The 12,189-nt window shown below is 38.9% G+C and overlaps 1 protein-coding gene across 2 annotated transcripts in view; it reads left to right on the plus strand.

The window, feature by feature from the left end:
* The window catches only part of xpnpep1 (X-prolyl aminopeptidase (aminopeptidase P) 1, soluble), a 14,445-nt gene continuing 2,256 nt past the window's right edge, over positions 1-12,189 (plus strand). Inside the window, exons 1-19 of one of the 2 annotated variants that reach the window (XM_005743646.1) lie at positions 1-163; positions 1,293-1,417; positions 1,762-1,825; positions 2,327-2,431; positions 2,844-2,936; positions 3,659-3,802; positions 4,087-4,182; positions 4,899-4,980; positions 5,313-5,523; positions 6,694-6,783; positions 6,876-6,926; positions 7,227-7,285; positions 9,347-9,424; positions 9,514-9,585; positions 9,662-9,722; positions 9,860-9,929; positions 10,766-10,939; positions 11,657-11,733; positions 11,924-12,022. In XM_005743646.1, the coding sequence (XP_005743703.1) occupies positions 1,301-1,417; positions 1,762-1,825; positions 2,327-2,431; positions 2,844-2,936; positions 3,659-3,802; positions 4,087-4,182; positions 4,899-4,980; positions 5,313-5,523; positions 6,694-6,783; positions 6,876-6,926; positions 7,227-7,285; positions 9,347-9,424; positions 9,514-9,585; positions 9,662-9,722; positions 9,860-9,929; positions 10,766-10,939; positions 11,657-11,733; positions 11,924-12,022 (1,743 nt within the window). In that variant the 5' untranslated portion in view covers positions 1-163; positions 1,293-1,300. Of the gene's footprint in view, positions 164-330; positions 1,053-1,292; positions 1,418-1,761; positions 1,826-2,326; positions 2,432-2,843; positions 2,937-3,658; positions 3,803-4,086; positions 4,183-4,898; positions 4,981-5,312; positions 5,524-6,693; positions 6,784-6,875; positions 6,927-7,226; positions 7,286-9,346; positions 9,425-9,513; positions 9,586-9,661; positions 9,723-9,859; positions 9,930-10,765; positions 10,940-11,656; positions 11,734-11,923; positions 12,023-12,189 lie in introns of those variants that run through there. The other variant, XM_005743645.2, reaches the window with a different exon arrangement.

The raw sequence follows: 12,189 nt of genomic DNA on the forward strand, positions 1-12,189 counted from the left end.
GGATCCCGCTACGTCTACTGGAAGAAGCTACAGTCACGTGACCACAAACGTCAACAACGAAATGGCAGCCTCCTGTTTTGTAAATTAACACAAGGTCCGAGCTGGTTAAAAGAGCGCTTCGATTTTAAATCTGAGTGTCGCATTTTCAAGGCGAAACCACCGGGTGTGTATTCAGCACTTCACTGGCTGCATGCGGGGGGCTACTTTACCGTTTTATGGTCGCTAGCTGCGGATTGAAATGCTAGCGTTTTGTTTCAAGGCGACTCAGCGCGAGTACAGAAGGCTGTGGACTGTTTTCAAAACGAGGAAAACGACCAGTCCGCCCACGCCTGTAGTATTGTCTGTCACGAAAGCTGCGAGAAAAGCGCTTCCTTTCAGCTGTAAAGCTGGATAATTAGCTAGCAAGTTTCCTAATATTCCACCGGTGTGTTACCACACCCACATGTAAATCCATCGCCGATACTCGGAATGAATTAGTTATTTGTGTGTTCTGTTTGGCCTTTTCAAGGAAAAAAAGTGATGCCTTAATGGAAACAAAAGTCGGCTACAGACTCTGCGTTTGTCTGTTTTATTACTTTTTAAAAACACACTCAGATACAATAATTGGATTTTATTGAGAAAATTAACTAGCTAGTGGTTCAGATACTGAATGCAGCTGATTCATTTCATGTCAACTTGTAAACAACAACCGCACGCTGAGCTTCTAGCCAATAGGAGACCTCATCGATGTAGAATACTGCTACCTGATTGGTCGGTTTGTGGATTCTTTTTCCACAGCCTCACACTCACTGTGGAGAGTGATGGGGGGAATCCACTGCTGTAGGTGATTATTGTAGTACAAAGGGTCACACAAATGCCACCTCAACCCAGTCAGCTTATTCTTTTAATATTTAACTCTGACTTCAGTAACAGTTGCTTATTCAGCATACTGCAGCAGAATAAAGGTCCAGGTGTGGCCTGTGACTTTGAGCTCCACGTGAATAGTTTGGTAGGTTGTCGTCAGTCTGTTCAGTTTCAGTCATCTGAATTCAACATGCCATCCGAAAAGTCAGGTAATCTCTAAAGAACCACAACTGTGTTTTGGAATTGTACCAGCATATCTGATTACCTATTGAGTACTGGTGTATCAGTGTTTTTGGACACTGATCTGTGCTTTGACAAGAAACTAGAGCCTATCTTATGATGCATTTTGAGATTGCTTTTTTTAAACTATGTATGTTTAGATTTTTTATTTATTTTTTATTTTAATGTTTTTATCGACTTCTTTCAAACATATCTCCTTTGCCATTCAGAAAAGGCTATGTCTCCAAAGATAACTGGAGAGCTGCTCAGGCAGCTCCGTCAGGCAATGAAGAACTGTAAATACTTCTCTGAGCCTATACAAGCCTACATAATCCCATCTGGAGATGCACATCAGGTAAATCAAATCACATTTACTACAATAAATATCTTTACACAACCCGTTAGCAAGACACATGGAAAATCTCTCAGCTGCTCCTCTTACTTCTGTCCCTTCTCTAATTTCCCTTCTCACTGTGAACTCAATTCACTTCTTAATTCACTTTAATTTACTTCTCATGGTCTTGTCTGACCTTTGCAACTGATTGTAGCCCTTTGCTCATTACACTTCCCTAACCCTGCCCTTTTCTTCATGCACATGACTAGCAGCGATGGTGGCAATTAAAATGTTTGTTGGGTGGATGGCCACTTCACAGTGATTGTTAATGAAGCTGATTTCTCCCGTGTCCCTGTGACTTTCAGAGTGAATACATTGCACCGTGTGACTGCAGACGTGAATTCATCTCTGGATTCGACGGCTCTGCAGGTTTGTATTGCTTGTGCATGATTCCCATTGCACACTCAAGTGTAGGTATAATCAAACATTTTCACTGCAAAAAAATCTGGAACATTTGATAACTCAGAATGATATTTGATATCTCTCGTTCAGACTCGTTTGTTAAGGGTAAAGCAGAACAAAAAACACCAGTGCACCTAGTTTCATGTTGAAAAGTAGTTTTCTTTCCCATTAAAGGCTGTGAACTTTCAAGAAAGGTATTTATTTTTTTATTTTTTTGTGTGTTTTGGTTATTTTTAAACGTAAGAAAACACTGTGGAAATCTGGCCTTTTGCCCTGACATAACCACAGTTTTACACGAGACAAGAAGAATTCACTCTTTCTCAGGCTGCTTGTTCACTGCTGTCATTTCAGAGGTATAAACCTTATATGTTGCTTCAGAGAAATGAATAGATATGCTTTTTGTACAAATAAAGCCAAGTAGCCAAGAGAAAGTGCTGAACAAAATTTCTTCCATACTTTACCATTCAGGCACAGCCATCGTTACAGAGCAGCATGCTGCAATGTGGACTGATGGCCGATACTTCCTGCAAGCCAACCAGCAGATGGACAACAACTGGACCCTGATGAAGATGGGTAATGTCCACCTTGGTGTTTCAGTGATGAAAAAATCTCTCTCTGTTACATAAAGTACAAACACCAACGGATCTTTTTTCTTCTCATTTAAAAAGTTAAATTTAACTACATGTGCTTTTAAAGTTTGAGGCTCTCTAATGGAGCAGCTGCACAGGCACAACATGGACATTTAGATCTGTCACAGCATGAGTAATAAGGCTTGAGTCACAGCTAGACAATAAGTCAGACTGTTTATTTATTCTAAGACTGGAAAAAGTGTCCCAAACTTGAGTTTAGACACTATTTGTGTCCGCACCGAGTGTAGACACTCATACATTTTAGTATTCCATCTTCCACATTGGTATGAGTCATTTATATTATACATTCACATGTCTTGAAGGTGTCATAAACTGATTTTAATAATCATATACAGGGCTGAAGGAGACACCCTCACAGGAAGACTGGCTGATCAGTGTTCTTCCTGAAAACTCAAAAGTGGGAGTAGATCCTTGGATCATTGCTGCTGGTAAGCTACAGTATCATATTCATGTTAGTTCAGTGAATTAGCATTGCAAGCTTTACTTGGAAAACCACTCATGCTGCAGTGAGGCAACCGAGGCTAAAGGAAATATTCCAGTATGCAACAAGAGTGCATGATTTGAACATTTCTAGCTCATCTTATTAGATTTTAACTTGCACAAAAAAAATGGAGGAATTCGTAAGCTCTCAGACAAATACACTTGCATTGTGTTGTAGAGTAGAGGCAGCCTGCAGCGTCTCCACTTCAGACCCACAAATCACCCTAAATAAATAAATAAATAAAAATTCAGTTAGGATCTGTATAATCAGAAGAATATTGTTTACAATCGATGGCCATTTCTTTTTAACTTCAAATTTATATCAATAGCACAGTATAGAAGAGCACACATGGTTGACAACAGATAAGACATCATCTAATACCCACATGGAGATAAATAAAGTTATCTGAATTGTCAAAAACCGAATGAAAGGACAAATTTGGGTGGATGTGGGTTGCCAAGCAGCTTGCAATAACTGTAAGTAGGCTAATACGACTTAATCAGCATGAGCTTCATGAGATTAGCTGGTTGGACTTTGAAACTATGCGTGCTGGCTGATATTACTGCAGAGTGTGACTCTGTTGTCCATATGAAGTAACACTATGTTTTTTTTGTTTTTGTTTTTTATTTGGTATTTGTGCTTGTTAAGAAATCTCATATTGTGTTTCAGACCAATGGAAGAACATGTTCAAGGCTCTGTCCAGTGCTGGCCACTCGTTGGTAGCAGTGCAGGACAACCTTATCGATGCCGTCTGGCCGGACCGACCAGAAAGACCCAGCACACAACTCCGTAGCCTGGGATTAGACTTCACTGGTCAGTGCAATTAAATAGCATTAAAACCATTTTTCATGTAGCCTCTTTTTATTTTTAATAGTAGCTTATTAAGTGTTTGTCTGTTTAAAAAAAATAAATAAATAAAAAGTTTTTTTTTGTTTTTTTTTTAATTAAAAAAAATTGTGTAATACTTTTAGAAATCCACATAATCTAGACACAGTTTAATGGCCTTTTTAATTACGTTTCCAGTCTTCAGTAACTAGATGTATAGGCATTGTATGAAACAAACTTGTGTCTTTGTGTGTTATTTATGCTTTGTGTAGGTATTTCCTGGCAAGACAAGATCACAACGCTGCGAGCCAAGATGTCAGAGAGGAAGATCACCTGGTTTGTTGCAACAGCACTGGATGAGATTGCGTGTACGGTTCAGTTTTCCTATCCTGCTCCTGAGTGCAGTTCAGCTAAGCTCTTCAATGTGCATGATTTAAATATTACTGTTCGGTACATGATAACAAGCAGAGGACACATGTGCGAGTGTCCCTTTAGATCAGTGGTTCTTAACCTTGTTGGAGGTACCGAACCCCACCAGTTTCATATGCGCATTCACTGAACCCCTCTTTAGTGAAAAATAAAATGTGATTTTTTTTTTTTTCAAATTCAAGACATAGCACAAAATGAGCCGTGCATGTCATGGTGGAGGCTCTGTTGAACCCCTGAGACCGACTCACCAAACCCCTAGGGTTCGATCGAACCCAGGTTAAGAACCACTGCTTTAGATTCAAGGATCTCAGCGTTCACCGTGCTTTATTTGCTCTTGTTTCTGATTGTCCTGTTTATTAGATGAAGACTTATTTTGATTGTCAGCAGGTAACATTTAGGGCTGGATGGCTTCAACCAGCAGATTATAGTTGTAGATTATAGAGATGAAACCTGTAAGGATGAATGACAGTTCAATAATAACACTGATATTTTACACCACCCACTTCATACTGGCTCATTGTTTCATGAGAATTAAAGTATTCATTGCTATGTGATGCATCATAATAGAAGGAAGAATAGGGTATTTCTTTTTTTTCTTTTGTTTGTTTACCGGTAATTTTTTTTAATCTGTCATCTTATCGTTTTGTTTTCTCAGGGCTTTTCAACCTTCGCGGGGCAGACATTGAGTACAACCCAGTTTTCTTTGCATATACCATTGTGGGAATGAGTACAATAAGGTGACGTCCAGTATGATGCATCAGTGATTATGAATTTGGACAAACAGTGCTTTACTGTAAAACTTAGACAGTAGTTTGTATAATTTGAGAGATGTCAGAATAACTGAAGTGCATTTTCATTGTGTTTAGTGCAATCACATCTGTTAGTGCTAATGAAAGATAATTGTATGCAACCAGATTGTATACTATATGTATTGCGATATGTACACTGTATGTATTTAGTAGCTAGTTAAGGGCACATCCAGATTACACCTCCCAAAGCCAGAGGAACAGGGTTTCCTCCTGTGTTAACCATTTCACTTTTTCACTCAGCAACCCTTTCCTCTCTGCAGGTTTTTTGTGGACCTCAAGCGTCTTTCTGACCCTGCAATGAGAGAGCATCTGCAGCTGGACTCCCCTAGCAAACCTGAGCTCAGTATCCAGACATTTCCGTATGAGTCGGTCTACACTGAGCTCCAGGCCATCTGTGCTGCACTTGGCCCAAAGGACAAAGTGTGGATTTGTGATAAAGCCAGTTGTGCTCTCACACAGGTCATCCCTAAGGTGAGAGAAATGATTAATCAAGAGGGAAATCATTACTTGAGTCACTGCTAAATTTGTAAGTTTGCTCCCTTATGAAGAAGTGAACGTGCTGTAATTCATGTGGTAGTTTCATTTGAACAGGAAGAGACAGAATATCGACTGCAAATCCAAAACAAACACGTTACATAAAAGTTATAAACTGATTTTCATATCAGAGAGTGAAATAAGTATTCAATCCTCAAGCAGAACATGACGTAGTCCTTGGTGGAGAAATCCTTGTTGCCAAGCACTGAAGTAAGACCTCCTTGCCAACCACCCATGAGGCAAGGTCTTACATAGAGCTCCAGACAGAGGGTGGTTGAAGGTCATTTTGTATATCGGCCACTTCTGAATAATCGTACCAACAGTTCCAGGCTCATGCAGGTCTAAAATCGTGTCTTTGGCATCCTTTAAAAGCTGTTTGGTCTCATAAATTCAGCAGTGATCGTTTCCTCACTGTAGATTTAAAAAGTTCATGTTTAGAGGCTCATCGTTGGCTTCTGGTGTTCACAAAAGAAGATAAAGAAGATTAAAAGAAACCCAAAACAAGCTGGATTGCATCTAGGTCGTGTCTGTTTACACAAATATGAAGAAGTAGTATCTGCTTTGAATACCAGTGGTTGGTAAAAACATACCTGAGTACTTTGTGGCTCAGGGGTTATTTGTTTTGTTTTTTTTTGTTTTGTTTTGTTTTTTTTAAATGGGGTTATTTGTAAATGTCAGAGTTTTTACAGTTTAGAAAAATATTGCCTGTCTGTTTCCTTGTACCTATCAGATGACACATTCTCAGATTATAGGGTCAGATTTTTGAAAACATGCTATGTTTTAAATTCTCAAAAATAGGACAGAGACTTATAAGATTACAGACATTTAAGTGTCTGGTAGAAATACTCATTTTCTCACCTGCATTAGCAAGTAAAACCTGAAAAATATATTGTAACTTTAGCAAAACTAACAATTCTTAATATGTAACATGAGTCTGCTCTACCCGATGTGAAACTGGTTCATTACATTTATAAAAATACAGCAAAATACAATAAATATTTCTCATTTAGTATGAATATATTTAAAAAATAGTAAAAGAGCTGCATGTTTAATGTTTTCTCCTGGTGTTGTGTTTTTGTTTTTTTTGTTTGGTTTTTTTGGGTAAAGACTCACCGATCTCCAATTCCCTACACTCCACTCTGCCTCGGCAAAGCTGTGAAAAATGCCACAGAGATTCAAGGCATGAAAATGGCACATGTAAGAATCACTGACCCCTGAAATATGTAGTGTAAAACATATTAGTGTGTCTAATATTTTTATAAACTGTGTGTTTGTGCTTTTGCCAACAGATCAAAGATGCAGTGGCACTTTGTGAACTCTTTGCTTGGTTGGAAAAGGAGGTATCGTATTTTTTTTGTTTTGTTTTTTTAATCTTATTTTCATGCATGCATCTCTGGAATTTTCAATTCTGGCTTCAATTCAATTGAATTCAGTTCATATAGCACCTAATCACAACAGTTGCCTTGTATTGTAAGGGAAAGACCCTCTATACACATTTTCACTTACTCCAGGAAACACACGTTTCATTTTTTTTCACTGTGAGTGTAGGAATGCTATGGTCACATGACATTTTGTCATGAGCTTTAACGTCTTCCTTGTTGTCTCCTTGTTGAGTTTCACATGCGTTGGTTATTTTACAGATTCCAAACGGCAACGTGACTGAGATATCTGCTGCTGATAAGGCAGAAGAATTACGTAGGTGTGTTTTGTTTTGCTTTTTTGTTTAACATAACGTTGATCAAGCTCATCCAGTTTAGTTTCAACAGCTTCCTTCTTGGAAAGGATGTCTTTAAAAGATGCTGGTGCAGTTCCAATCTGCATCCTCCCTCATGTGCAACTGAAAAGGTTTTTAATTAAATGGTAAGGTAAAAATAGAGCACAAAGCCGTCTTTACCAGAAACGGGAACCTCTGTCTGCCATCACATGGATGGATTAAGATCACTTATTGTCACTTGTCTGAAACTGGGCCGATTAGGTTTTAATTATAAGCAAGCGTTTACAACTGTATTTCTAAAATGCATTCACTTCTCTAAACTCTTTTCTTTATGGAAAACTAAAATATAATCACAATACGAAGCCCCTTTCAAAACAAGACAAGTCGTGTATAAATATACATATATGATGCTAAACAGGTGCACCTTCATTGAATGTCGTTAGTGAACCTGTACTGATGCAAACTTACGGTGCAAACAAAATCACACAAAAATGTGAAGGTGTGCACTGTGGCACGCTGAAAAGAAGCAGGAAGCAGAGTTTCTGTTAGATGTTTACTGTGAGCTCATCACTTCCATGGTTGGTCCGTCACTTTATTGTCTCCTAAAACTTAAGTTTCTTGTGTTCTGTGACGGTTTTGTTTATTTGTTTTGTGAGCCTTTTCTTTTGCTTTTTATTTCTGTTGCTTTGTGTACTTTTTATTTTTTATTTTTTTATTTTTTTAGCATTTTTTCTATCTGTTACGATTTACTTAAGTTTCAGTGTGCTTGAATTCTCACGGTCACTGTGCGACCTTGATAATAGTTTTTTTTGGGTTTTTTCCTTTAAACCCACTCAGATGTAAGGCTATTTGGTTTGAAGCCCCTTGTGTAAACTTGCAGAGTAAAAGTGTGCAGAGCACAGAATGGTCACATCTCCCTCTACTGGACATAGGAAGAAAACAAAGTGCTGAAGTTCTGGTATTAATCTTAACCTGGTATTAAGCTTTTGCAATATTTTTATCCCTCTGGGGTAAAAAGGTGAAAGTGTCATATGTCATTTAAAAAAAATACTTTTTAAAAAACTAATAAATGGCACATTTGCCTTTTCTATAGTAAGCAAAAATAGTGCAAATATGGGAAACAAACTCCCACCAGGTGCTAGCAGGAAGTGCTGGAAGCAGGCGGAGAAGTTGTTATTGATTAAAATGTAGCTGTTTGCTGTATAACAACAAACCCCGATCATCTCAATCACATTAAAAAGAAGAAATTTGTCCGTTACCACTTAACTGGTAATTAAGAACTATTGCATGTGGCTACCTTTTGAAACCAAAGCTGTCATCAAGAAACAGTTGCATCTCGGAAAAATAACAAAAAAAATAATAATTGGTTTTCTTTTTTAATTTAAAATGTCTGTGAAGGTTCTCAGTCATCCAGGTCATTGTAGTCAAAGGAGCTTGCACAGAAAAGCGTCTGGACTTCTTTAAGTTGCTTGAAGACGTTTCACCTCTCATCCGAGAAGCTTCTTCAGTTCTAAGGTCAAATGGTGGAGAGTCCCAGATATAAACCTAGTGGGAGTTTCCCCCCACAGAGGGACAAAAGGACCCCTGATGATCCTCTAATCACCTGAGCCAAGGTGTGAAACTGGGTGTGGGTCCCAATCAGCCAGGGTTTCGGGTGAGCTCATTGTGAAACCTGGCCCCACCTTATCATGCGAATTCCTGAGGTCAGCTGGCCCAGGATGTGAGTGGGCGTTAAGGCGGTGTCGTAAACCCCCGCCTCTGTTCAAAGATGGTCGCTCACAGTGGACATAGATGGCTTCTTTCACTCCTCTTTCAAACCATCTGTCCTCTCTGTCCAAAATGTGAACATTGGCATCCTCAAAAGAGTGACCTTTATCCTTAAGATGCAGATGGACTGCTGAGTCTTGTCCTGTGGAGGTGGCTCTATGTTGTGCCATGCGCTTGTGAAGTGGCTGTTTGGTCTCTCCAATGTAAATATTTAAAATATTTCTCATGGTATAATTATGGCTGTCATTAATGCTTACCATTTTCTTGCACTTTTTTCAGTCAGCAGAAAGATTTTGTGGGTCTCAGCTTCCCAACAATTTCCAGTGTTGGTCCACATGGAGCGATCATACATTACAGGTTAGTTTGCAAATAAAAACTGTATTTGTGTCATTTTTGTTAATTCATAGTTTTAGCTTGTATCTGTGATTTCATGTTTTTGCTTGTAGACCACTGCCTGAGACCAACAGGACCCTCACCGTAAATGAAGTTTATCTCATCGACTCTGGAGCTCAATACGTGTAAGTAAGGTTGTTTTTAAATGCTGCAGAGCAGATGTCTTTAGGATAATCAGTTACCTCTTTACGTCTTTTGCAGTGATGGAACAACAGACGTCACACGTACCGTGCACTTCGGGACACCATCTGCTTTTGAGAAGGTAAGTTTGTGTGATTGCTCAGAATATTTCCTGCCACCGGTTAATTTAATTGAATTACACTTAGGTTGACTCAGTACTGTTTATTTACAAAGACTATTATATGTATCTTTGTAATATGTGTGTTATTTTCCTCCTAGGAATGCTTTACCTACGTACTGAGGGGACACATAGCTGTCAGCGCTGCCATTTTCCCCAATGGAACAAAAGGTGCAGCACTCGGCTCTGTCGTTAAGACTATGCTGATGTTGTTTTCAGTACACGGATGTTAAAAATGACGATTTTACACCAAAATAGTTAACAAAGTTCCAGATGACTCGCGGTGATTAGTACTTGTTCTGTCTATTCAGGAATACAAATGTTTTATTTCTACAAGATAAACATTTTGTCGCTCATAACACGGGCATCTTTTTGGCCAATCAAGCTTGTTTACTTACAATGGTAAATGGCCTGTATTTATATAGCGCTTTACTAGTCCCTAAGGACCCCAAAGCACTTTACATATCCAGTCATCCACCCATTCACACACACATTCACACACTGGTGATGGCAAGCTACATTGTAGCCACAGCCACCCTGGGGCGCACTGACAGAGGCGAGGCTGCCGGACACTGGCGCCACCGGGCCCTCTGACCACCACCAGTAGGCAACGGGTGAAGTGTCTTGCCCAAGGACACAACGACCGAGACTGTCTTGAACAATCTTGAACTGTGTCTTATGCTAAAGGAAGACCTTAGAGAACAATCGTGTTATGATTATATCGCGTAAAAAGCTGGAACTGTCACCCTGCCAGGGAACATGGAAGTTTGAAATTATTACCATAGGTGCATCTACTAGTAGGCTAAGAGTTACCACTGGCTGCCACCAGTATTTTATGATCATACACTCAGTATTTTAACTAGGAAAAAAAAATCATTTAAATACATCCGAACAATCCATGTGCATATTTTTTTCTGACATGCACAAGCAGAGAAGTAAAAGACCTTTGACATTTTGTGTTGAAATGTAGAAAATAATCTAGATCTAAACCTCTATTCCTTTACCAGGCCACCTCTTGGATTCGTTTGCCCGTGCAGCCCTGTGGGAGTCTGGGCTGGACTACCTCCATGGTACAGGTCACGGGGTGGGCTGTTTCCTCAACGTTCACGAGGGGCCTTGCGGCATCAGCTACAAAACCTTCGCAGATGAACCGCTGGAGGCCGGCATGATTGTCAGCGATGGTATGATCTACTGTATAATGGATCATAAAATGAAGAATCTGTTGCATTTGCAGTGTTTACAGAGCAGCTGTTCGATTAATAAATGTCCAGTTAGTCAGAGAAACCCCAGCAGCAAATTCAGGAAAGAGCTAAAACAATAAATACCGTGAGTACACTGGAAATGAAACAAAGTCAATAATTAATTGACTTTTTCCATTAACCTTCTATTTTTTTCTGTGATATAATACAGTCAAAAACTGCTACATCATTGTATCTCCTCTGGAGATATCTGCTTATCCAAGTAGTGTACAAGTCAAAAGAGGAACCTGTAGTTTTTCCAGAGATTGAAGGAAAATCTTATAAAAATATCCAAATTTAACCTCCTAAGTACCCGAACTCTTTCATGGCATGCATTTTTTTTCTTTCTCTTTGCTATTTGGGCTGATTGGGATGAATGTAAAAACAAAGAATTTGTTTGTTTGTTTTTAAAAAAAACTGACTTTTGTTTCTGAGAAAAAACGGATCCACATATCAGGACATTCACTTTTTGATAGATTAGTGGAAGTCTAATGTCCTCGTAAGTGGATATCAGGCACTTGTAGAGCAAAATGTAGTATTTTAGTCTAGAAAACCCAAAATGTGATGTCCACATGTGTGGACGCCACGTCCTAGGAGGATAAGTCTACCAAAGCTCAGCTGGCTATAATTTGTGTGTTTGTGTGTGTTATTTCTTTGTAGAACCTGGATACTATGAAGATGGATCTTTTGGCATTCGTCTGGAAAATGTGGTCCTCGTTGTACCAGCTAAGCCCAAAGTACGTGTTAAAACGGGTCAAATGAATGTTCAGAAATGCAGTAGATCAAACATACGACTTTTTTTTTTTACACATTCTCTAAATATCTATGAGTCGTTATAACCATTAAGATGTTCTTTACTTTTAATTCTTTGTAGCAAAATAATGAGATGAATTAATGATGTTTTTGTTTTTCTGTCTGTATGTGCAGTACAACTACAGAAACAGGGGTAGTCTGACATTTGAGCCTCTCACTCTGGTTCCCATCCAAATGAAAATGATGAATACAGAGCTTCTCACTCAGAAGGAGGTAAGGTTTTAGTACTCGGATAAAAAGAAAAATCTGTATATATATACTCGGAGTAGGGTTGTTCGATATAACGATATATTTTTTACGTAGAGCTGGGCGATAGAACGATAACGATATGTATCGCGATATAACTTTTACTCGATAGAGAAATTAAGCTATCGCGATAG

Source organism: Pundamilia nyererei, unplaced genomic scaffold, assembly GCF_000239375.1.
Source record: "Pundamilia nyererei isolate P.nyererei 1_Seehausen unplaced genomic scaffold, PunNye1.0 scaffold00134, whole genome shotgun sequence".
NCBI lineage: Eukaryota > Metazoa > Chordata > Actinopteri > Cichliformes > Cichlidae > Pundamilia > Pundamilia nyererei.